Source organism: Lissotriton vulgaris, chromosome 11 (assembly GCF_964263255.1).
Source record: "Lissotriton vulgaris chromosome 11, aLisVul1.2, whole genome shotgun sequence".
Taxonomy (NCBI): Eukaryota; Metazoa; Chordata; class Amphibia; order Caudata; family Salamandridae; genus Lissotriton; species Lissotriton vulgaris.
In genome coordinates this window covers 916,848,776-916,874,557 of record NC_141699.1, presented here as the reverse complement: position 1 = coordinate 916,874,557, position 25,782 = coordinate 916,848,776, and the positions used below count along the sequence as shown (strand labels likewise).

General features: G+C 43.4%; 1 protein-coding gene across 1 annotated transcript in view; it reads left to right on the top strand.

The window, feature by feature from the left end:
• LOC147683685 (phospholipid scramblase 4-like) overlaps positions 1-25,782 on the top strand; it is a 178,935-nt gene that overhangs the window by 66,948 nt on the left and 86,205 nt on the right. The window contains exon 2 of the mRNA XM_086944889.1: positions 21,412-21,555. Within this exon, the coding sequence (XP_086801015.1) occupies positions 21,412-21,555 (144 nt within the window). The remainder of the gene's footprint in view (positions 1-21,411; positions 21,556-25,782) is intronic.

Sequence of the window (25,782 nt, the reverse complement as noted above, 5' to 3'; positions counted from 1 at the left end):
AGGGGCGCCCCACTACAGCAGACAAGCCTCCGCCATGTGCTTCAAAACTGCATATGTATCTCGTGATATCAAAGTTGGGCAACCAGTACAGAACAAGCAGTTACGAGTCCCATTTACACCGGCGCCATTTTGGGCGCGGCCGGGCAGGTCCAGGATCTACTGAAACATAAAAAATGAGGCTGACGTCTCTGAAGCAGTTCACGAACAGCAGGACATAGCAAATAAACATGAACTCTCTAAAGCTGTTAACTCACTGCAGAACAAAACAAGTGAACCTGAAACCTCTGGAATAATTGTCGCTCAAAAGAACAACACACAAAACTCTGTAGAGCCTGAAGAAAAAAAAACAGAAGGGCACTGTAGTTTCAGACACACTTAACACTAATGATGAAACAAAGATATCGTCTGTTTATAAAGCAGTTATCATCTTGACAGAATTGACAAAGAAGTGTACAGACACCAATGCATCAGCATTCTCGGAGATAACATCTTAAGGAACAAAGAAACACCTGTTCACTCTTGACACCCCAGGTGCTGTGTATATTGCACTATAGTGCTGCATCGACAAAACGGGCAACCCTATTGATGTGGATTTTTCATTATTGATTATTGTAAAGAAATGGCGACTCCCCCCTTTAGCAGATTAGCTAAATGTTTGCGTAATTTAGGCATAAAAGTTATATTATTGTTGTTGTTGTTGTTATCGTTATAGTTCTGGTTAATTTCAAAAAATGGTTAAATATATTTACAGTTTTTGTTGCGTTCGTTATATTTAAATATTAATAAAGTTTTAAAATGTAACTGTCTTGGAGTACTATATTTTTTTAAAAAATCGGGTGAATGGGGCCTTGAATCGGGTTATTGTCATGTGTGGGCTTTGCAAGTGTACTGCTACAAGATCGGACATTTCAAACTCAAATGCACGTTCTTTTTCTTACCTTTCCGAAGCATGGAGCGCAATAGCAGGCAGAGAAAGGGTGATGCACGTGTTGAACACTGCCTGGCCTGCAAATTGCTGCCAGTGCCCCCCCGCCCGCTCCTGAAAGAGGACACACACACACCGCCGCCCCGAGTACTTCACAAATCTTTAAAAGACCATGCGCTTGTTCAATGGGAAGTGGATAACATGGCTAAGAGCATTTGCTGACTAATGCATGAATATCGCTGACTTTTCAGCGATATTCATGCATTGCGGCCGTTTTTTATCGCATTTGCGATAAACCTTGCTAATAGCAAGGTTTATGTGCGATAAAATTCGCCGAAGTGCGGCGATAATTATTGTCTCTAAACAAGTTAGAGACAAAAATTACCGCTAGTTGTTGGAAATATGCCCCCGGGTTTTTCCTTGCAGGAATCGGGAAACGAAAGACTAGCACTGAAATCAGTAGTCTCACACCTGAATCGGGAGGGTTGGCATGTCTGGATACTCTACAGCTGGAGCCATACACTACATCCGCAGGGCTAGGTGATAGCCTAGGTCCGGCCTGGACAATCGGACACAGAGGAAGAGAAGTGTCAGAGGGTGCGGTAGTGAATAGGGTGAAAGGGAGGTGTCGAACGGGCACAGGGTGTGATTCTCAGAGAAGAGCAGCGCAGATGGGGGAAGTATATGGCCCATGCATGAGAGAGAGAGCGGGGGTGACCATTGCGTGGGGGAGATGCGTGCGAGGGTGGGGAGCCATGCTGAGAATCGACGGCGTGCAGAGAGTGGCCCTGGTCAAGGCATCTAAAATGGCTGCTGTGCACGACAAAATTGTGGCATTGGACAAAAACGCAAGATGGCGCAGACAATGTTTATCAATAAGGATTCATTTATAACAAAATATTTACTCGCAGTGACAAAATGGTGTTCAACACTTCCTGATTTCCATCGAATCGAACGTTAACAAACGTCACGCAGCAAAAAAAAAAAAAGCTCACGCACAGAGCGGTTTTTAGCCATGTTATCCAATGGAAGGTGGATAACATGGCTAAGAGCATTTGCTGGATAATGCATGAATATCGCTGACTTTTCAGCGATATTCATGCATTGTGGCCGATGTGCGGCGATAATTTTTGTCTCTAAACAATTAAAACGAAGCACAAAATGGCGAATTCCCGTTTCGCTACCAGTTTGCGGCCCAGTTCGCGGCCCGTGAAGCGCTTCTACCGTGAAAAATAAATTTTTTTTTATTTTCCCCACGGGACCCTTTAATAACCCCAACAACATTCCTAGGGGTCAAGAGGGGTATACCTTGCCCCCTTTCAATAAATTCCCCCTTCGTTTTTCACCTCTTCTTCTCTCTCGATCCTACCGAGAGATAAGATGGCGGCCGCTCCGGACTATTTAGAATGTTGACAGACACCGGAGAGCCAATCAGCTTTCTGTTATCCAATGGAAGGTGGATAACATGGCTAAGAGCATTTGCTGGATAATGCATGAATATCGCTGACTTTTCAGCGATATTCATGCATTGTGGCCGATGTGCGGCGATAATTTTTGTCTCTAAACAATTAAAACGAAGCACAAAATGGCGAATTCCCGTTTCGCTACCAGTTTGCGGCCCAGTTCGCGGCCCGTGAAGCGCTTCTACCGTGAAAAATATATATTTTTTTATTTTCCCCACGGGACCCTTTAATAACCCCAACAACATTCCTAGGGGGTCAAGAGGGGTATACCTTGCCCCCTTTCAATAAATTCCCCCTTCGTTTTTCACCTCTTCTTCTCTCTCGATCCTACCGAGAGATAAGATGGCGGCCGCTCCGGACTATTTAGAATGTTGACAGACACCGGAGAGCCAATCAGCTTTCTGTTATCCAATGGAAGGTGGATAACATGGCTAAGAGCATTTGCTGGATAATGCATGAATATCGCTGACTTTTCAACGATATTCATGCATTGTGGCCGATGTGCGGCGATAATTTTTGTCTCTAAACAATTAAAACGAAGTACAAAATGGCGAATTCCCGTTTCGCTACCAGTTTGCGGCCCAGTTCGCGGCCCGGGAAACGCTTCTACCGTGAAAAATCTTTTTTTTTTTATTTTCCCCACGGGACCCTTTAATAACCCCAACAACAATCCTAGGGGGTCAAGAGGGGTATACCTTGCACCCTTTCAATAAATTCCCCCTTCGTTTTTCACCTCTTCTCTCTCGATCCTACCGAGAGATAAGATGGCGGCCGCTCCGGACTGTTTAGAATGTTGACAGACACCGGAGAGCCAATCAGCTTTCTGCGCGCAAAGTTCCGTTTCGCGAAAAGTAAGCGGACCGGATCGCTGCCCAGAGCGCTGTTACAGATATATATCTTGGTTTGAACGTTAATTTCTCAAAAACTACTGGAGCACATATATTGAGACCTAGCAAAGGCACATCGGGCTAACAGTCCCTACAATTTTGCCAAGTTTCGTGCAAATCCATTCAGCCGTTCGAGCTAAAAGTGAGTCCAACCGCCCTATGGAAAAATGAATGGGAAAAACGCGTTTTGGGACCCCCCTTTTTTCTCAGCCCCCCCCTGACGAAACTCTACCAAATTTTCAGGGGCTGCTCAGAAACAAAATGTGCCATTTTCCTGAAAATTTCAGCCGATTCCGTCCTCAAACGCCAAAGTTATTAGACATAGAATTTTCAGAAATCCCATAGGGAATTAATCCTAACTATATATACCTACTGGCTATTGCCAGTAGGTAATATATATATACAAGACACCCAATCCAAAAGCTCTCGAGCTCCACAATCCACCGGAGCACTTCAAAGCGAGGAAAGAGGAGCTGACCCAAAGAATGCAGTGTAAATATATGATCATAATAACAACATGAAAAACAAAGAAATTGGCATTTATGCTGCAATATTTCCATGGATGTGTGTATACATGTATGGTGTAGTTGAAGGCATGTGCCGAAACACGAAGACCGTCCATAGCTCTGCACGAATAGTGAATTGAAATAAATATTGAAAAATAAAATTATTGCCCAGACCTGACTCTCTTCCTGGTGCTGTGGTTGCCTGCTGCGTAAGGTGAAAGCCTTGGTGATTATGAAGGTTATAATATATACATATTTATTTATTTATGCATATTCATGAATATTTACATATTTATTTATTCGCAAACATATTTTATAGTAATATCAGTAATGTTTACGATGTTCCAGTACTGAAAACTTATTTTAAGTAACATTGTAATATGTGTATACATACAAACAACAGATGGTATTTCGAGTGAATTGAAACTCATAGTGTTTCCTCTATGTCGATTATCAAGTGACTGTAGGGGGGTGTGCACAAAGCATTTAAAATAGTTTGGCGTAATGCGCTCTATATTTGATCAAGGGCACTTGTTGCTCGAAACGCGTCATTGAGGAGTGAGGAAAAATAAATAACAACTTGCCAGTCTATCCTTGTGTCCGTTACTCTCTTTTACCGAGATGACGTCTTGGGCGTATTGTAGTTGTGAATCAAAATACAGACGTAAGGTTGCTTCTGGCAACAGACCCCTCCCTTCAAGCAGGCAGCTGCCCACAACCAAATCAAGCTGAGTGACCAGGAGGAATTTTGGCAGCCGCCCCCCTAGTGCAGCCGAAGAAGCTTGAATCCGCTAGAGGATGAAAACGGCTAGGTCAGAGGACCCGACATTGATCGAAATAAAAGCGGTAAGTGAAATGGCATAAGGCGTAGGTGGGGAGTCAGGACAGATGGCGCAACAACAGAAGCCTGATATTACCAGGCTCAACTCACAAATAAAATCCTCAGCATGTCTGCGGACGCAGTACGCGAGAGGGAGGCAGCGGCGGTCCAACTATTTAATAACCTGCCAAAATCCAGAACAAGCTCACAAAACTCTCATGACAATATGGCAAATAAAGATAGCAATGCCAAAACGCTACTAAGAACATTGGAAAAGGAGATGAAAAATGAGATCACTAAATGGCGGGAACATAAGTCTTTGACGAAATATGTAGAAGTGGGAAGAGTCCGACGAGGAATGAGAATTCTCCTCTCCCCCAGCTTTGATAACCCCAACCCAAACCTGCTCAGAGAGTGGGGTGAAAGTGAAGATACTTTTTCTGTATTCTTGGCATTCATCTCTGAATATCAAAAATTAGTTTTGGATGGATGTTGTCTCCAGGTTCTTTCCACTAGACATATCACAATACCAACTGTGCATACTTGGCTGATTTCATGACCAATTGGAGGAACTGCCATTACCAGGAAGTCACAAACAAAAATGATGAGAGCACTGTGTGAGTAATTTCGATCATGGAGGTTTCATGACTAGTGCATTGTAAAGGTAACATACAAGGTGTGGGAGTTTCAGACAGTCCCAAATGTGTATGCACAGCTGTTATTGTGATATACTCATTTGGGCAGCAATTTTGTTTCCTAATGACTGGATATGCTAAACATGAAATGCGAGTACATTTATATATGTACATATTACCTACTGGCGATAGCCAGTAGGTAGTCATAGTTAGGATGAAAGTTTCCATAGGTATAGCGTTTATTGTTTTGCCAATAACTTTGGCCCGCTTGATAAATCATGATGAAGTCTTCAAAAAGCATCTTCTTTTTGGTTCAGCTGCTGTGTTGAAAGTTTTGGGGTGATCTGTAAGGCGGGGGCCGAGAACAAAGGGGAGTCCTGTTATTGCAATGTTATGTGTACAGGGATTTTTCTTTTTTTTAACACAACTACAGATCGAACTGCTGAACAAAAATAGGCAGAAAGCTAGATGTTGGTCCAGAAAGTGTGCTTCTTGCAATTTGGTGTAAATCAGTTCAAATGTTTTAGAGATATTTAGCATTTAAAAATATAGATTTCTAGGGACACGTGTCCTTGTAGTGGACTCTGGATCCTAGAGAAATTTGATTGGCAGCCAACATTTCAACCAGGAAGTGTTGGCAGCCATTTTAGAATTCGACTTGAAGCTGAGTCCCACAGAAAAGAAAAAAAAGAAAGTAAAGGGAGCAGGGTACAAATACACTGACTCCCCAGATTTGGTGGGGGTCACAAAGGGTCCCCACCGGGGGATAAAAGTATTTTTAAGATTCAATTTTGCAACAAATTCGTGAGTTGATCCATGGATGGATCCATGGTAAAATTTAAAACAAAAGACCACGGTTTCCCCATGTCTTCATATGAAGGTCCCTGGTGGGCTAAAGCCCGGGGGAAGTGTTTTATAATATGAAAGGAGGTACCCGTGCAGCAACACTTGCACCCTGGGGACCACCAACTCCCCAGGGCAAACAAAAGTAATCTAATGCTGGGAACCCGCATGTCCCCCCACAGCCCTGGGCCTGCTTTCTCTCTGGGGCTTTTTATTAAATACGTGTGAGGGAGGCCAGTATGGCCTACCCCACAGCCATGGGGACTGCCACCTACCCAGTGCTCAATGTATGAACAAAGCAGGGGGACTGTGCAGACAACCCATAGCCCCGGGGAGCACCACCTCCCCGGAAATCTTTATTAAATTAGTGTGGGAAGGCCAGTATGGCCTCCTTGCAGCACTGGGGACTGCGGCCTCCCCCAGGGATTTATGTATAAACAAAGCAGGGGGACCACACAGACTCCCCGCAGCCCCAGAGGCCGCCACCACCCTGGAGCTTTAAATTTAAATAATGCTCTGGAGCAGGCTCTGGAGAAGGCTGAAATACATAACATCGGGCTGGATAGCCATTACGAAGTATTAAATGTGCTGTTTTTAATGTACCAGCACTTGGTTCATATCATCGTGATTATCATATCACGTCTTTCTACAGATGGTATCATCCTACTTTCAATTGCAACTTGATGGACTTATGATGTGACTCGAATTACGGGTGCACGCTCCTAAATACAGATGACATTGCCGTCAAAATTGTGTGGAGATAACCTTATGAGGTTACTACCAACCCTCTCTCCCTAACTGAGAATCTCAAATGCCCCGAATAAGTCCTGTGTGCCATGACGAAACACGTTGGCTTTGGCATTTAAAGAACAAAATAATAAAGAAGAAATGTTTTCGACTTGAGGCTCATTTGATTAGAACTATTAGTAATAATCTGTTCTCTTGTAGTGGTGCAGCCCTGATTTATCTCGATATTTTAAATGGGAGATTTCTAGAGGTCTCTCCAGCTTCTCTTACTTTTCATTCCCCCCAGGGGACGTCAGTAATTGATTACATCATTGTATCTTACCAATTCTTTGGAGCATGTGCCCAGTTTAAGGCACTAAGGAAAAATTTGAGTGACCACAGCATTTTATCAGTGGACATATATATAATGCCCATTTGTAAAGCGTAAACAATCACCCGTAAGGGTCTCTAGGCGCTGGGGGCCGTCAGGAAGATTAAGCAAGCTATTGCCCAGAGTCACATGGTGCTGGGCAGACCCCTGCCGGGGATCGAACCGTGGTCCCCAGATTCCGGAGTCAGTCGCCCTGTCCGCGGCGCCACACCTCATCTCAAGATGCTTGAGCCCTGGAATCCTAGAGATGATAATATTGTGTATAATAAAATGAATGTGCGTACCTTTTGGTTTGATACAAATTTGAAATGCCTGGGGGGGCTTGTTAAAAATGCAGGATCTGGTCCGATACAGGAAAATCCCATTGTTTGGTTTGAGAAGTCTTTGGGTTTATTTACATCAAGTGGAAGTAAAAAACAAGCTAATGGTACTAACCACTCTGTGGCCACCTCCCGGGAGGTAAAAAAAGTTAAATTGGGAGCTGAATTGCCTAGTACGGGATCAAATAAAGCAGTCATCATGGATTAGGCAAAGGGGAAAACAATAGACTGAAGCGGGTAAGAATGAGATTGAAGGCATCCGATCATAGAGGAGCAGAGGTTATGAATTGTATTAAACTCATAGAGGTTGCACATTCTGGCGGCTCATGTAAATATTGCGCTGTAATAGTCAAATACTGTGACTCTAGATTTAGGGCTGACACCATTTTGATATCTGATGATGAATGGATCCAATATATTCCTCAACGTTATATGTATTGAATTCCAGGGCTGGGTTTAACCTGGAGTCAATTAGCGAGTCTCCCTTGGGTAATGTTTATGCCCCCCCTTCCTATAAGGAGATAGAGGTCCAGATGTATGACCATATTTGCGGTTGCAAACAGGAAATCAGCCCGTTTGCGACCGCAAGATTGGTCTGGCCCATGTACAAACCATATTTTGCAAGTCACAAATTTACGCAATTTGTGACTCGCAAATTGGTAGGGTCACACATCTGGCGCAGAGTGCTTTATTGAAGGGGCCGGAAATTCTGGGGTGATGAGCCCGGACGATCTACCATAGCCATTATCAAACAAGAAAGCTCTGCTTGAGCCCTGTTTCTCTATCCGGTGTTTCTTTACTGCTATGCACACAGGACTATTCCATCCTCTTGGAAAGGAAGCAGAGTGGTACTATTATATAAAAAAGGGTCCAAAACCTCTCCTGCCAGTTTTAGCCAGATCGCATTATCAGATGCGATTGGAAAATGTGTTTGCTAAGAGTATAAGTCTTCACCTTCAGGATTGGGCCTTTGGTAAAGATCTTGTACCTGCAGAGCAAGCTGGTTTTCGTAAGCTTATTGGTCCCTTATATGCCATCACCTCCTTGTAAACTTTGTTCGAAAAATATCCAATAGGCAAGGGTATGACTAACTATGCTTCCTTTATAGATTTCTCCATGGCATTCAACCGGGTTGACTGGGGGTCGCTGTGGAGGAAATTAGCCTCAATGGGAATTCCCCCGCATCTGCTTAAATTGGTCATTGCACTGCTGTCTTCAACTTGGACACAGGTACTGAATGGAGGGAACCAGGGACTGTCGAGTAAAGTGGAAATTCATAATGGTTTGAAGCAAGGATGCTTACTAGCACCTCTCCTTTTTTCTCTTTATATCAATGACTTGCCTAGTAGGGTGAGGCACTGCAAAGGAGACCCATCGAAGTTAGGAACAATTAAACTCACCTGTCTGCTTTATGTGGATGATGCCATCCTGTTAGATTTAACCCTGATAGTTTACAAAGACATCTTAACGAGCTAGGCCATAATGCTGAGGAATATTTTTTTATAAAAAATCTCCAAAACTAAAATAATGTTTTTTAGGTCTCAGGGATGCAGGGTTAGGTAAAATATGCACTGGTTTTTGGAAAAAGATAAGCTCCATCGGTGATCACATTGGCCAGTAAGGCTATATCTCAGGCCCGCAAAATTGGCAGGCTATACAAATGCTGTGGGCAAAGACATTTTGCACATGTTTTATCAGTTTACAAAACTAAAATCCCACCTTCACTGAGTTACACTTGCAAATCAGTGGATGAACAGCAGCTGGATTTTTTTTAAAGGGGGAAGGGCGCTTTGGCGCCAAATCTGTAACCTGAATCATGCAGCCCCTCTAACGGCCCTCTTTCTCGAATTTGGGCTCCTTTGGACCTATGTGTTGGCTATGGCAACAAGCATAAGGTGGGGTAATGCCTTATTGAATAGTGATCTGAGTTCTATATGGGCTGTGCTAAAATGCAACATTTTTTCTTACCTGAAGGGAAAAATCGTTATTTATAGAAACTTTGAGAAAGCCTTAGACCGGTTTGAAATTGGGCAAAGTGGAGCATGCCCTCTTCCAAAGCAAGTCTTGAAAACTCTAATCAAAAAACAATCTACGAAGTCAGTCACAAAAGAGATACTGTTGTGTGTTTAAAGCATTTAAGGAATTACACAATAGTGAAGAGTAGTATGTGTAAACAACCTCAACCTTATGTCTCTTGGAATCTTCCCCATGGAGTGCGTAGAACTATCTTGTTACTAAGGCTGAATTTTCTTCCCTTGCGAATTATAATAGGAGCATGAGAGGGATTAGCTAAGGAGGATAGACTGTGCGACCTGTATGGATACTGGGTGCAGGATTTAAATAATTTGTTATTTGTCTATCCCCTACTACAGGCATTACAATGTGGATTTTTAAGACAAGTGTTTTTAAAGTATAACACCACTATGGCGGTGAAGGCCCAAAATGGTATTTTGGCCCCTCCCTCTGAATCAGCATGTTTTAACATTTTCAGCATTTTTAAACTATTTTTAAATATTTTTTATAAAGGATTATTATATTGTGTTTTGCTCTGGTATGTTGAATATGGCCCCTTTTGGGTAACATAATTTTGCACAATATAAGTAGAATCTCAGGGCATTTTGAATTGCACTGCTGAAACTGCTAGATTATTTCAATGGTTTAAAGCCACTTGCACTGACCTTGCACTGTACTGTAATTGGCTTACATAATTGTCTCCATATACGCTGTCTGTCACACTTGCACTTTATATGTCATGGGCTTTTATCCTTCGTGGAATAATATTTTTATTATCATTGCTGCTCTGGATTTTGGACTGTATAATGATATTTCTCATTGTTAGCTTCCAGAACTTATTTTACTCTACTATTATGAAATGTGTGATTTGTTGCTTTAGAGCTTTTATTGTGTATCTTATGTGGAACTCCTTGGAGCTCCAAATCATAATAAAAATGTAATTGAATTAAAAAACTAGACACTCAGGGGAATCCAGGATGACGCGACTTGTGTGGCTCTCACCAGGTTCTGTTACACTGAATCCCTTGCAAACCACAAACTTTGTGAAAAAATACACATTTTCCTCACATTTCTGTGATAGAAAATTCTAGAATCTGTGGAAAGTCACAAACTTCCACCCACCCAGCATTCCCCCAAGTCTCCCAATAACAATGGTACCTCACTTGTGTGGGTAGGCCTAGTGTCCGCGACAAGAAATGGGTCAAAATGCAACATGGACACATCACATTTGCACAGAGCAAACTGACCCTTTTTTTTGCAATGTGCCAGGCTGTGGGTTTTGGGGCCTAGCTCAGCCAGCACCTAGGGAAATCAAGCAAACCAGTACATTTTTTAACCTAGACACTCAGGGGAATCCAGGATGGGGTGACTTGTGTGGCTCTCACCAGGTTCTGTGACCCAGAATCACTTGCAAACTTCAAACCTTGTAAAAAACACATTTTCCTGACATTTCTGGGATGAAAAGTTCTGGAATCCATGGGGAGCTACAAACTTACCCTCACCCAGCATTCCCCTCAGTCTCCGAATACAAATAGTACCTCACTTGTGTGGGTAGGCCCAGTGCCCATGACAGGAAACAGCCCAAAATGCAACTTGGACACAATTTTTTACAATGAAAACTGACCATTTTTCCTCAATGTGCTTACCTGTGGACTTTGGACCCTAGCTCAGCCGGCACACAGGGAAACCTAGCAAACCTATACATTTTGTATACTAACCGCCCGAGGGAATCCAGGTTTGGGTGACTTGTGTGGCTTCCAATATGTTCTGTTACACAGAATCACTTGCAAACCTCAAACTTTGTCAAAAAACACATTTCCCTCACATTTTTGTGATGGAAAGTTCTGGAATCTGTGGGGAGCCACAAAATTCCAACTACCCAGCATTTTGCCAAGTCTCCCAAGAACAACGGTACCTTACTTGTGAAATTGTTAATATTCAGTAAACCTAGAATCAATTCTGTACCCGACAGAGCCAACACTTTCCACATTTATGGCCGTTAACACCTTATTATTAATATTAGTTTACACTTTATTCTGGTCGAGATGCATTATTTCAAGTTTCTGCAGATATGTTTTTTTGCAGTCCAAAAGTCATCAGTTAGACAATTTTCAGGTAGGTGACTATTTTTTTTTTTTGTCCTCATTTGCCTGACCCTCGTTCCAAAGCAAACGCCAACCACCTTACGTGTCCTTAGTCAAAGAAGTGATCGTGGTCCTCTCCCAAACCCGGACACAGGTACCAGAATGGCGGGAGACGAATACTAGGAATGTCTCAAAGGAGGAAAGATAGGTGGAGTACAAACCCACAAATACTCCGTCAAGGCATTGTTCAGCCTGTCGAACCATATGAATTGTCAGCGAAACCACCAAAAGGTCCGTGGAGTATATTAGGCATAATAAGTGGACCCGGGGGAAAAAAAAAACAACAACAAAAATGCCGGAAATCCTAACTCCATTGAACCAACAAGTTCCAGAAGGAAAGGTTACGTTTGCTGCAGGATCTGGCTAAATCCACCTTTGATGTATCATATAATGACGTTAGCCATCCTGCATGCGATGGTGCCTTGGAGTCGACCCAAAATTTACAAATCTGCCGTCTCGCAAGAAGAATTGCATAGAACAGGATGGTCTTTGCCAGCCCGGTAAACAGATGGTTTCGCCTCAACCAAGCTGTTTTGACCCATTTATACAAGAGAGTGAAAGATCTTATCCATAAGTCCTCGCATTGAAGGCCCATGTCACCTCCCCACTGCTCATCGGGGAGAGTAAACTCTCCATCCACCTCCTCCAAAATGGTCCAATACCAGATGGCTACCTCTTTCCCTCCCGCTTGCCTCTCTACCAGCTGTTGTTCCAAGGTACTGATCTTCCCCAATTGGACCCTTTTCCTGATCATATCCCTAGACCAGCTTACAAGCTGTACATATTTAAATCTGGATAGAGCCGGATCTACCCTGTCATAAAGCTCATCCCATTCTACCAATGCCCCTCCTGCTAACAGCTCACCCCATCTTATAATCCTGGCATCCTTCACGGGGACTGCAAGACTGTCCTTAAGAGAGGGATGGAGCCCAGGGGAGTCCCAAATAGGGGCCACGTTGGAAAAAAAGGCCAACCCTGTTCTTCCTTTTATCTGAACCCAAGCTCTTGCCAATGATTGTAGAATCTTTAACGTAACCTTTTTGAAAAACTTCTGGTCCCCAAACTTAAATAGGAATCCATCAATTGGCAAATCCGCTCCAATGAACATGGCCTTAAACATTAACCCATTAGATGCGCTTGATGGAGTTTTCAGCAACATCCTAGAATGTGACAACTGGAACGCCCATGCGTAATATTGTAAGTCTGGTAAGGCAAGCCCACCCTTTTCCCTCCTCCTTCTCAGTTTCTTCCAGGCCAACCTGGTTGCCTTATAATTCCAGACAAAGGAATTGATTTTGCGGTGACATTTTTCAAGTTGTTTAGAGTCAAAAGCGAGTGGGATGGGGAATTTGGGAAGAATGGACATTTTTATTAGGCTCATCCTCCCTAGTATAGTTAGTGGGAGAAAGGTCCAAGATTTTAATAGCTTCCGACACTCTTTAAAGACTAAATCTAAATTAGTCTGTGTAATGGTGCCAATTTCCTGAGTGATCCGTAATCCCAGATAGTGCATAGCGGGGGTCACTGCGAGGTGTGTATTAGCGATGTTCCAGGTCATTATCTCAGTTTCCCTGCGTTGATTTCGTACCCCGAAATCCGCCCAAATTCCTTCGCCCTTTTGACAATTGTGGGAAACGATTGAACAGGATCAGTTGTGTAGATAAGATGTCATCTGCGTAGAGGCCTACCGTTTTACCCATCCTCCAAACTCAAAAGAAGGGATGTTGTGCTCTTCTCTCAAGATTTGCGCAAAAGGCTCGATATACAAATTAAATAGGAGGGGGGAAAGCGGGCAGCCCTGCCTAGTACCTCTCGTGATTTTACAGGACTGTGTCAGGGCGCCGTTAACCAACAGTCTAGCCCTGGGGGGCCTATACAGGAGGTCAATCACTTGAGAGAAGTTGTCCCCAAGATGGAACTTACTCATTACCGCAGCCAGATAGGGCCAATTAACACTATTGGTGGCCTCCAAAATGAGAGTGGCCAGGGGTAGAGAAAAGGTGGAGGCGATATCAATTGCGCCCACCAGATCGTGGTTGAGATCTGCCAACTGATGCCCCTTTATGAATCCCTTCTGGTCTTGGTGGATAATTGAGCTGATCTCGCTCCCCAACCGAGCCGACAGAATAGCTGCAAAGATCTTATAATCGCTGTTGAGGAGCGAAATCGGCCGATATGACCCGCAATCAGTAGGGTCCTTGCCAGGTTTGAGGATCAGGACAATGGTAGCTTCACTCTACAACTCTGGTGGTGTCTCGCCGTTCAAAAAGATGCCGTTAAAAAGGGAAGTCAATGTTGGAACTATAGCTACATTTAATACACGATACAACTACCCAGGTAAACCATCAGGACCGTCTGCCTTCACTCGCTTTAGGTTTCCAATAGCTCTACTAACCTCAGCTTTTGATATCTCCCCCTCCAGATGTTTACTCTGTGCTGTTGATAAGGTAGGCAAGAGGACCTTGTTTAGCCAAGACTCCCTGGCCGTGGGGTCGTTTATGATCTCCTCTTTGTATATGGTCTGGAAGAACTCCTGGAATGCATTCCCGATTTCCAAATCAGAGGTCCAAGATGTAGCTTCCCCTTCCAGTTTAATTTCTCTAATGTATTTATTTGCTTGGTCTGACTTTATTTTCCAGGCCAGTACCTTGCCTGCAGCTTCCCCATACTCAAAATGGGAGATCTTACTCGCCTCCCATCGCTTGGCGACCCTCTCCTGTAATGTGCTTTCGAGATGTTTTTTCAGCTCCACCCGCTTCTCTTGGTCCTCAGTAGATCCCATAGTGAGACCACACTTCTGGTCCAAGAGAAGCAATTCCTGCTCTAGATTTTTGATTGCCTCTCTATATACCTTCCCTCTGTATGAGGCTGTGTTGGTTATACATCCTCTTAGGTAGGCTTTAAAAGCCTCCTACACAGTAGCTATGGAAGCAGAATTTAGATTGATTTCCAAAAAAGAAATGGACTCAGCTACAAAAAAGCTTATCTCCTCTTCTTCTAGCAAAATTGTCCGGTCAAAGGACCAAGAGTAATGTCTGATCTGCTGACCCTGTTCTAAAGTGAAAAGGATGGCTGAATGATAGGACAGGTGGGAGGGAAGGTATACCTACTCCTTTAATGCTTTTTTAAGATTATAGCTGAAGAGTACATAGTCGATTCTCGACTTGTGTTTATATTTCAAGTTCTGAAAGGAGACACCCAGTTTATTACCCGCCCTCTCCCTCCATAGATCTGCTAAACCCAAAGTTGTCATTATCGCTATCAGGGTTTGTCTTGATTTAGATGGTGTCAATGCTCTGGAGTTAGGAGACTTGTCGAGCTTGGGATTTAGAACTATATTGAAATCTCCAACCCAGATAACCAGATGGTTCTGGATCTAATTCAAGTATGATGGATCATCTTGATTCGGACCGTAATAGCCCACTAAATTATAAGCCCAGCCATCTGCCATAATTTTAGTCAAGAGCCATCTTCCACTGAGATCTTCCTTATGCTCCAAGATCTAAACCTTGGCCTGTTTTTTAAAAATAATAAGGATCCCTCCTATATTGGCATTGTGGTTGGTACATAAGAACTTTTCCACCCACTTCTGCCTTTTCAGCATGTCAGTTACCTCCTTTTTGAGTAGGTGTGTCTCCTGGATGACAATGACCTGCGCGCGGGAGTCTCTCAAATATTGTAGAATTCTATGTCTCCTACTCCTCACACGCAGGCCATTGACATTCCAGGATAAGACCTGCAACACAGTCATATCAAAATCCTCCCCCTCCCAAATACCCACCTGGAAGGCCAAGGGCCCTTGAATTATCCTGCTGACATCTCTTAGTCTGAAAATAATCACTAATAGGACACTTAGGAAATTTAATGGACATGACAAGTTTAACGAGAACAGACTTAAGAGGACAATTTAACTCCCCTCCCGTGCCCCCCACCTCCCTCCTCCCCTGGAAAACCCTCCCTCACTTACACTAGCCAGATGGATAGCCAGATTTGCATCCTCAGACAGACCTCCCCCTACGCCAACGCTTAACCTTATATCAGAATGCCAGCTAAATGAACCATTCAAGACTAAGTGGCACCTAAAAAAGAAAACATAGATGTGAAGGGATGTGGAGGGAAAGGAAGTTTACTCTCCCCCTAATCTGCATGGTTTGGTTTCATAGTGTATTTATACTCATTCCACCTTTTATTTTTTTTTGTTATTTTAACATTTAGTGTTTTTGTCCTTCTGTTTTTTCCTTTTTTTTTCTTTCTTCCCTTTCCTTCTTCTTCCCCCTTTACAAAGTATATATATATATATTTTTTTTATTTCGTATCTCTCCCCATTTTTTTTTCACCTAATTGGTTATGCATTATGATAACATTTTTCACTAGAAGCTATATAGTAGATAGCTCCCAAGAACTGGTCTGAGTTTCTGTCTTATTTCAAACATGCCCCTCCATGTCCCGGTGTCACCGCATTAAACTAGAGGCAGAAAAGTTATCAGGCTACCCCCCGCGAATGCACGCTGATAGATTCTATTAAGTCAACAGCCTCAAGAGGGGATCGAACGTTGTACATTTTATTATTATACATCACCCTCAAGAAAGCGGGGTACCGCATTTGTACTGTTGCCCCCACAGCTCTAAACTTTTCCATTTTCAGGCCAAGCTCCCACTGCCGATCCAAAGTGGATTTCAATAGGTGGGATGGAACTTCAAAGGAAAAGTCTGGGGCCTTTAGTGGCGTTGACTTCAATGCGAGATTAAGGACTTTTTCCTTTAAGGCGTATGTAAGGAAATTGACCAGGATCTTTCTCGTTTTAACTCTCCCGGGGTTGAGGCGGAAGGGATCCCTATGTATCCTCTGAATATCCCTCTCTAAAGCTTCCTTTGTTTCATCTAGGTTCAGGGCATTCTTTAGTAGTGATACCACAATCACCTTGACATCTCCCCCTCCTTACCCTCTGGGATCTTCAAATGTCAGAGATTGTTCCTTCTTGCGTAATTTTCCAGAGACTCAACCCTTTCTTTCATCGTGTCCCCCCTTAAGCATTGAATCTTGGTCTCCGCTGACTCCAAACTTGCTTTAAGGGTCCCCACTGAGCCTTCCAAGGTCTCTGTTCTTTCGTAGAGGCCATCTACCTTCTTCTCAAGGGTCTCACATACCACCCTGATCTCATTCTGGTTCTTTTTTGAGTCCCTGAAACAGCTCCTTATCTCTTCCCTCATAGCTGTCAGAAGCCCCTCAATCTGGCCACCTCCCCCCTTCTCTCCAACCGTTTCACCTCCACTGGCTGACTTGGCTTTCTCTGTATCCTCCTCGAGATGGATGGCCTCCCGAGCCCGACTACTGACTGCAAGGTCTCCACTGTGTCCACCAAACTGATATTTCCATTCTGCTGGATATTATCGGACTCACTCAGAGGTGGGGGGGGGAGACTCAATCATATTTCCTTTGGGAATGCCACTGACAGTCGCCGAAACTGGGGAAATATCCAATACCTGGGGCAGTGCTTTAAAATAGGAATGCAGAAAGGGTATGATACGGGTTACACTGCTTAGTGGACCCTTGTTTTTTCCTTTACCCCCTTTCTGGGAACTGGAACTGGCTTTGGAGCGCTTGGACCCTACTCTTATTTTTGGTCCCTGGTTCACCCCCGCTTTATCCCTGACTCTGTCAACCTCAACTCCTCCCTCGTACGCCTCCACAGAGTCAACCTCAACCTCAGCATCAGCCCCCACTTCACTTTCTCTCTTCGAGGTGCACTTCAGATCCTCTTTCCCGCCTACCTCTCCTTGACTCTCCGTGGTAGTATTAATTCTGGGGCCCTTACCCTGCTTCCGACTTGTTGCTCCCCGCTTTCCAGTAGAACCTTTATTGGGTTTCTTGGGACACACAGACTCAGCTCCCTTTGCGCCTCCTATCCGTGCCCCCACCTTACTTCTGCTCTCAGCTGTTTCACTGCTGGGTAATGCGGGGAGTCCGCGGCCTGCCCCTGCTGTCTCCCTCTCCTTCTTCGCCGCACCTCCCTCAATGCCTCCTTCAAGCTCCTTGGGATGGAAGATACCAAATGCTGGATGGGTTGTCGCCCCCCCTCCTCCACTCTCTCCACGTATACTCCCTCTGGGGAGCCCGCGAGCCGCCGCCCTGCGGCCGCGCCTCATCTCCACGGGTACCTGCTTCCACCGCAGGAGAGAGGTGGGGGGGAGGGGTCCCAAGCCTCCAACGCACATCGGCGCCGGGGCGATGCAAGCCCGGACCCAAATCCAAGTCCGACAAAAAAGCAAAGAAAGCACCACTGTAGAGCTCCGGGGGATCAGGACTTCACTTTCCTCCTTCTACCGTAACGAGCACGACTCCGGCATTAGAAATCAAAGCGAGGTCGGGAGAGGTCTGTCACAGACGCGCGCGCCGCCCTAAGCAGCGGCCGCCATGTTTTCCCCTCGATTGTGAAGGTACGTTTGTAACTCAGGTAGGTGACTAGTTGTATAAGTACATATTATGGTACAATCTGTAGAGCATATTGTATGATCTCTGTGGGTTTTGGGTTTGTCATTTGTACTGCCTTTTGCACTTTCTATTTTGACACCAGCCTCTCTGTACATGCATGTCATGCTGGTGATATTTTCTCCCTACCATGTGCACTCTCACCTGTATGTCAGAAGTGATACTTTAAACTGATTCATGAACATGATCTTCCTTTATGTCTCTATACCTGTTGATTGTGTTAAATTATTCATATTGTGTGAAATGAACGCGACCCTGCCTTGTTGGCTTGACCATGTGTGAGATGTTATTTGCAATTGACATCATATTCTGCCGCCTTTTGGGTGTATGTTCAAGTCCATGACGAGGGGTGGGTGACTGAGGAGAGAGTTTGTTTCATACCTGAGTAGACCTTCTATTGTGAGTAATAGCACAGTAATTGCTTTGATTTGGTTGTATCTTTGCATTCATTGCATTTTCACCAGAGGAAGTTTACTCTGCTCCCCTTTGCATGAATGCCACATGCAAAACTGAGGACTTGTTCTACTCTTTGGTGAAGATTTTTTTATAATTACAGAAATGAGTTAAGTGCATGTTTTGACTTGTCTGATAGAGACATAACACGCTAATAAACAGCAGTGTTTTTCTCATTAGGGCAGAGGAGCATTCTCTCCCACTTGCTGCGAGCCTCGCTTAGCAAATGTGAATAATAAATTGATAATTAATTGATTTTATTTTTTACCAATGAGGAGCCTGCCCGGGTCGAGTGTGAAGCGGGACCGGTCCACTACTGATGATTGGCAGCATGGAGGAGCAGTGGCCATAAACTCCAAAATGTGCATTACAGTTTGGCCATCTGTCCTGTGGCAGCTGGCCTGATATGCGCCCTTTAACCCCTCCCCTGCGGGGCTAATTCCCCCGCTGTGCTGGGGGGCGAGGGGCGCGCGCAACGCCTCGGTGCTCATGACGAGCTCGGCTCATCATGGAGCACGGTGGCGCTGTGCTAATGACAAGTGAGCTCATCATGACCACGCCTGTTTAATAGAACGCTCTGTACAGCGGGGGAATTAGCCCTGCGTGAGAGCGCAGCGCGGCTCATGACGAGCTCAGCTCTTCATGAGCACAGTGCAACCGCGCCTCATAACGAGCTGAGCTTGTCATGAGCACGCAATGGGTTAAAGCTCTTCACCCTGAGCTGTGCTAGATCACTGGGTGGAGGGCAAGCACATGTCTCCAGGCCTTGAGGAGCAGCTAGTAAGCCCGCTCCTTCCAATCCTGATGCTTCTCTCATGCTGATTATTACTAGCATGAAATCAGCATCTGGATAAGTTAGGGATGTTAGCTCTTCTATTGGTGCTTGGAGGCACAGACTGCAGAAGTACAACGAGGATGAGCACCCCATGGATAAGTCACACTTAATTGTATCTAACGTTAGTGTAATGCATGTCAGTGATTTGGATTATTTGATTATACTGCATGATTCATGTTTTATTTAATTCGACCTTAGCGTTAGTTACTTCAATTTCTTTTTTCCCCATGCAGCTAGCTGATTCTCTCATTATAGGCCTTGACCTCAGGGAGAATATGGGCAAAGCACTACAGCCTTTACGGCTTTTGGTAAGCGGTGGTGCACTTCGCTCACCAGCCACTTTCAAATGTTACCAGCTTCTCCTGCTATTAACATGTTTTAAATGTCTTTCTTGAAGATTTTTTCTAGACCGAGGGGCCTATGCAAGAAAGTAATTTTGGCGTAGGGTAAAGTAATATTTGAACACTGGAATATTAAGAGCTCCACTGAAGACAATAAAATGGCTCAGGGGCTAAGAATGGCTGAATAAGCCTCCTGCTCCAACATTCCAATGATTTGCTGTCTGTTTCTCCCATTTTTAATTGAAAACAATCTCCTCTAAGTGAACGATGTTCTAATGGCATTATAGCCCGTCTGTCACTGGCTATATCAGTTGTTAAAGGCCCTGGCCCTCATTATAGACCTTTGCCTGCGGTTCAGGCTATAGCTTGGTTTCAGGGTCTCTAACAAACAGTGTAGTAGCCAACAGTGGGCCATAGGGCATATTACTTAGGTACTCCAAAATGCAATTCACAAACATCAGGCTGGAAATCTCTGCCTCCAGCTTCCCTATCTTTTCTGTACAAAAGTCTTCGTTCCGTGGCAGAGACCTCTATAGAGGCAAATATGGGCTCTAGTAGTTTTAGAGGTTAATTTTACTTAAAAAGTAATTTGAGGGGGTTTGGACTCTTAAATCTACTTCTAGGTGGATATCTCTGCAGGGTAATGACGAATTATCTCCCTGATGAGAATTACACCTAGGTGTAGAGCTACAGGGGCAGAGAAATGTACGTTTGAATTTCGGACGCAGAAATATCAAACATCTTCCTTACAGAAAAAATGTACCTTCCATACCTCCTTTCGGTCTATATATATATATATATATCAGTCTCAGTTTCAGTTCAGTTTTTTAACGTCTTTATTTCGAAGTTTTCTTCATGAAAGACAACAGATAAAATGTATACAAGAATACAACACAAATAAATACAGATCTTAGAAAATACAATATAGACAATCACATATCCGTTTAAAAAGCCAATTAAATAGAAAGACGTTTTTTTCCAGTTGATAAAAATATGATAGTTCTTTCAATGGGTCATAAGTATGAGTATATTACTACTGTTACAATTTTTTCATATATCACCTTGAAGATACCTGGCTCTGATGGTCCAAGCCCATCCAAGATATTTTGCCATACCTATGGACAACCAATCTGCTGTATTAAATCTTAAGATTAACAGCGCTTCTATATATATATATATATATATATATATATATATATATATATATATATATATATATATATATATATATATATATATATATATATATCGCAAACTTCGAGTAATACTAGTGATTTTTTTTCTGCTTTTCAAACTACCAGTCACCTTATTTGTAACACCTCTGTGGTGTGGAAGGGTTTTGCGTTCAGGTAGGTAAATTAATGAGATTTTTTTTTAATCACTGTTTGGTTCTCTCTATCAATTTAATTCAGTTTTTAATGAGGCAATGGAGGCTATGCAACAAAGGGTTTCATACCTGTAAATAATAAGTGCTACGACTGCACTGTAATTGGTTCTGGATGGTTTGAAAATGTTATCACAAATATAATTAGTAATATATCTTCTATATGTTAATAATTTGAAATCTTTAATTGTTTTTTAAGAACAAACATTATTTTAACTCAATGGGTTTCTTGCAGGTGATATCGTTGGACACTCATCATGAATGTGGCCGCATTACAAGCCTTGTATTGAACGGTCTGGAAGCACAAATTGAAATCCATTTTCCTTTGGACCTAGCTGTTGTTAGAAAAGCACTTTTGATTGCAGCCGGCTTGCTCATAGTAAGTTACTGGGGCTTTCCTGATATTGCATAATGCAGTGACTAATGTACTGGGTAAATGTATACGGGTACCGTCATACACACTATGCTAGAATAAAGCTAAACCAATGGCACCATATTGTGCATTTTGATTGATTTGGGTTTGCAAAATTTAACATAAGTGACAAATATCAAACACTGTATATATGGTATTTAGGACCTCAAAACGAGTGGCCGACTGACGTGTTCAGAATTTATCTTATGCAATACAGTATCGCCTATTACAAGTTTTGCGAATGAAATAGGGCATAACATGTAGATTTTTGTGTGTACAGTTCTAACATTTACATGTCCAGGTATCTTCATCTTCAGAATTACTTTGTTCGGTCGGTCCATGATTGAACTATAAAAGCATACACAATCATAAATGCATAAAAGAAATAAAATCAACAATAGTGACTCCAATACATTTTTCAGGCACATCAATAAATATCTTAAACATTATGCATTGATCGCAGTATATATACAAATCATAAGAATACAATTTCTCTGATTGCATAGTGCCACATGACCGTACTGCTGACCGCAAAAATAAGTTTACACAGAGGCAGGTCAGTTAGTTACTAGGGGTCTTATTTATGAGAATTGACACATCGTTGCAACACTTCTCAGTGTGCCCTCCTTGCGACACCATAGATGCGCCGTATTTTTAGTACGGCGCATCATGTCGCAAGGAGTTACAGATACGTCAGTATTACTGACGTATCTGTATGCGCAAAAGTGGAGCATTACTGGCGTGTGTCTGAAAACAGATGCAACTCCCGCAAAGTGTCCTTTGACATGGGGTAAGCCCAATGTGAAAGGGCCTGCATCACCCTTACTCATGGCAGGCGTAAGGTTTTAACGCAATGGCGTCCTAGAAGTGGCGCACTAAAATCTTATCGATTTCAATGCACCATTTCTAAGAGGCTTTGAATCAGGGGGTCGCCCACCCTGCATATATTATACGTAGGTATAATGTAGCACAGGTAGATGCGTCATTTTGTAAATAGGGCACAGCATGACACATTTTTTACGCTGCCGTTGTGTCACAAAAAGGGACGCACTGGTGATGCAAACGTGTCACAAGGGCTCATAAATCAGCCTCGAGGCATTTTTCTCATATTAAATTCTTGAATGTTTGACCTACTGAAATGTAATGTTGATGTGGTGTTTATTACACCGGGTATTTACAAAATGCTATAAAACAGCAAAACTAGTGCAGTTACTAGGCCTGGGTGAAACTTTTGTCATACCTGTATAATCGCGCATATTTTCCAGCATTTTGCATTATACTTCTTACTCAAAATGGCAAACATTTCGCCATTATACCACATTGGGTAATTTTCAATGGGAACAAGTGAGAAATCGGAATGAACAGAATGCAAGTGACTTCTGTTCACGTCATGTGCAATTTCGAGCTTTTTTGTGCAAAATGCGTACTCGAGTGATGTATTTTACACCAAACACTAGTGCTAAACAATTGGTTTAATTGTATCTAAATTTCACACAATTTACATGAAAATGTGCATAATTATTCCACCAAAAATTATGCAAATTTTGCAAATAAACAGTGGGAACAGGAACAGGATTTACGGCACAAATTGGAATTAATAGACTCAGTTGGGCCTAAGTCTGTTATGATTTAGATTGTGACTGTATGGGATGTAGAGGCCAATTCACAAAGCGAAGAGCAAAGAGAAACAAACTCCCCTATGCTTAACTCAACCATATGAATGATCACAATTTACAGGTGCATTGTTTTGGATACAACCCTGCTCCACTGAATATTATACTATGCATATTCTAGCTGTAAGTATAAATGGCTGGTATTCGGGTGTATTGCTGAATTGCCTATCTTCCCAATCTGTGTCTACTTTGTGCATTGGCTTCCTTAGACCTCTATACTTTATGAAAAACTTACAATAATGTTCTTACAACAGCTTTATACTTTTCTTCGCTGAAAGAATTGTTGGTGAGAAGTCGAATATTTAGTCACTTTGTCGACTTTCTTAACACTTAGGTTTACAATATACTTGTTAGATATGGAGATAAATGCGTGAAATATTTCACAAAAGTGGTTGGACTAAAAGATTTAGGGGCTCATTCCCAAAAATAATCATACATGTGCAGGTAGAGATTTACAAATCTACTTGAGTATGCTTTTATGATTTTTTACAATTCAAAAATGTTCAATACCACCTTTCGAAAGCTGCACGAATTGCAGGTATTTAGGGGGATTACTAGACATCAAAAAATCATTTAGGGGGAGAATGGACTACTTGTAACTAAGTAGCATGGGTTCTTAGTACTCAAGGGCCTTCATAAAAACTCTCATACACGCACGTAGATGGTGTAGCGGTATATCTTGATTCTCCGCTATTAAGTTTCGCTAGTGCTTTCTGATATGCTAACCTCCACCCGGAGGTAACCACTGGATTCATAGTAGAGTCCAGAAAAAGTGTAGTGCTCAGAAGATAGTGAGCTAAAATTCTTTGAATCACCTTTATTGAAGTACATTTATTTATTAGGAAACAATGTAGATGATTCAAGAAGATAAAAAGGTTAATGTGCTTTCATGGATCATGTTAATGAATCCCTTGCACAATATGCATATAAACACTGAGGTTGACATGTTTCAGCCCCACTATGCTCAACCGGGTCTATAGGGCTTTCTTCAGGACCAATAAAATGTACTCACACGATTTGTGCAACATTTAGAAGAGGTTCGTTTTTGCTGGTGAAATGATTCTGCGCACTTTCCGCACTGCTGTCCAGTGGTAAAGTGCAAGTGCTCCTGTATAAAATGTGTTATGGATTGGTGTTTCCATGATTGGCCTATTTGATCTATGTGTCAGTCCCTTGCAAAGTGCATTGCGAGTGCCAGGGCCTATAGATCAAATGCTGTTGGTGGGCTGCAGCACTAAATTATGCCACCCACGTAAACAGCCCGTAAAGTGTAACTCAGGCCTGCCAACGCAGAGCCTTTGACCAGCCTGGGGCTGCCATGTCGACTTGGCAAGTGCGCCCACTTGCAAGTCCCTAAACCTTCCCTTTGCTACATGTGAGTCGCCCCTCTGGAAGCCCCAAGGTACCCCATGGGCAGGGTGCATTGTATGTGAAATGTAGGACATGGCCTGGTGTGTGTGGCATGTCCTGATTGTGAATTACAGCCTACTTCATTTTTCACTATTGGAAGGCTATCTGTTCTCCATAGGGCAGAATGGGGAGTTTGATCATTGCAGCCTATGATCCTAACTGACCCAGGGAACATGGTAGGAATTCGAGTTTGGTATGCCTGAACTCAGAATTATAAAATACATCTTTTAGTGAAGTTGATTTTAACATTCTGTGTTTGAAATACCACTTTTAGAAATTGGGTATTTTCTGACCTACCCATCTGGCCTGCCTCTGCTAGCTTGTGTATTAGCTGTCTGGCTGGGGGAGACTCCAGGAGACAGGGTGAGTTTACAGGGCTGAATAGGCACATCTACACAGAGATGGGTGGGAGGAGTAGCACCTGGGTCTGAATAGGGCTGGGCTTGCCTTCCACAATGCTGGCTCCACCTCCTGTGGAACATCTGAGGACCCTGGCCCACACTGACAATGGAAGAATGTGCACTCTGGCAGAATGCACCCCAAACTGGTTTGGACTAGGTCCAGGCCCCTCTGCCTTCAGAGGACAAAGGAATTGCTTGTATAAATATTGTGGCCCAGACCCCAAAACTTTAGAACTCACTGGAATCAAACCTGCCACGAAGAAGCGCTGGAAGAGCTGCCAGGAGGAGTACTGCCCCTTTGCTGTGTTGTTGCTCTGTTGGTTTGGCCTGCAGTTGCTGCATCTGCCTTGGGCAGTGAAAGGACTGAACCGAACTGTCTCTACTTATGCAGAGTACCTCCAAGGGCTTGAGGTAGAGCTAGCCCCCTGTTCAAGAAGTCTTAGGAACAGCAAAGACTTCAAGACCAACGCCGTCTACGATGCCGCTGCCAACTCCGTGTCCTTAAGACACCGTAGAGGGCACAGCCTCAACGCCGCACCGCAACCCTTGTCTCACCGACGACTCCTGCTGACACCGCCACGAGCCGCTACTAGCACCGCGACCTGTGGGCATCACACTCCGCACCGCCTCGCTTCACTACGACGTCCTGGTATCCCTGATGATGCCACTCCACGCTGGACTCGATGCCGCTGCTTGCACTGTGGTTTGGG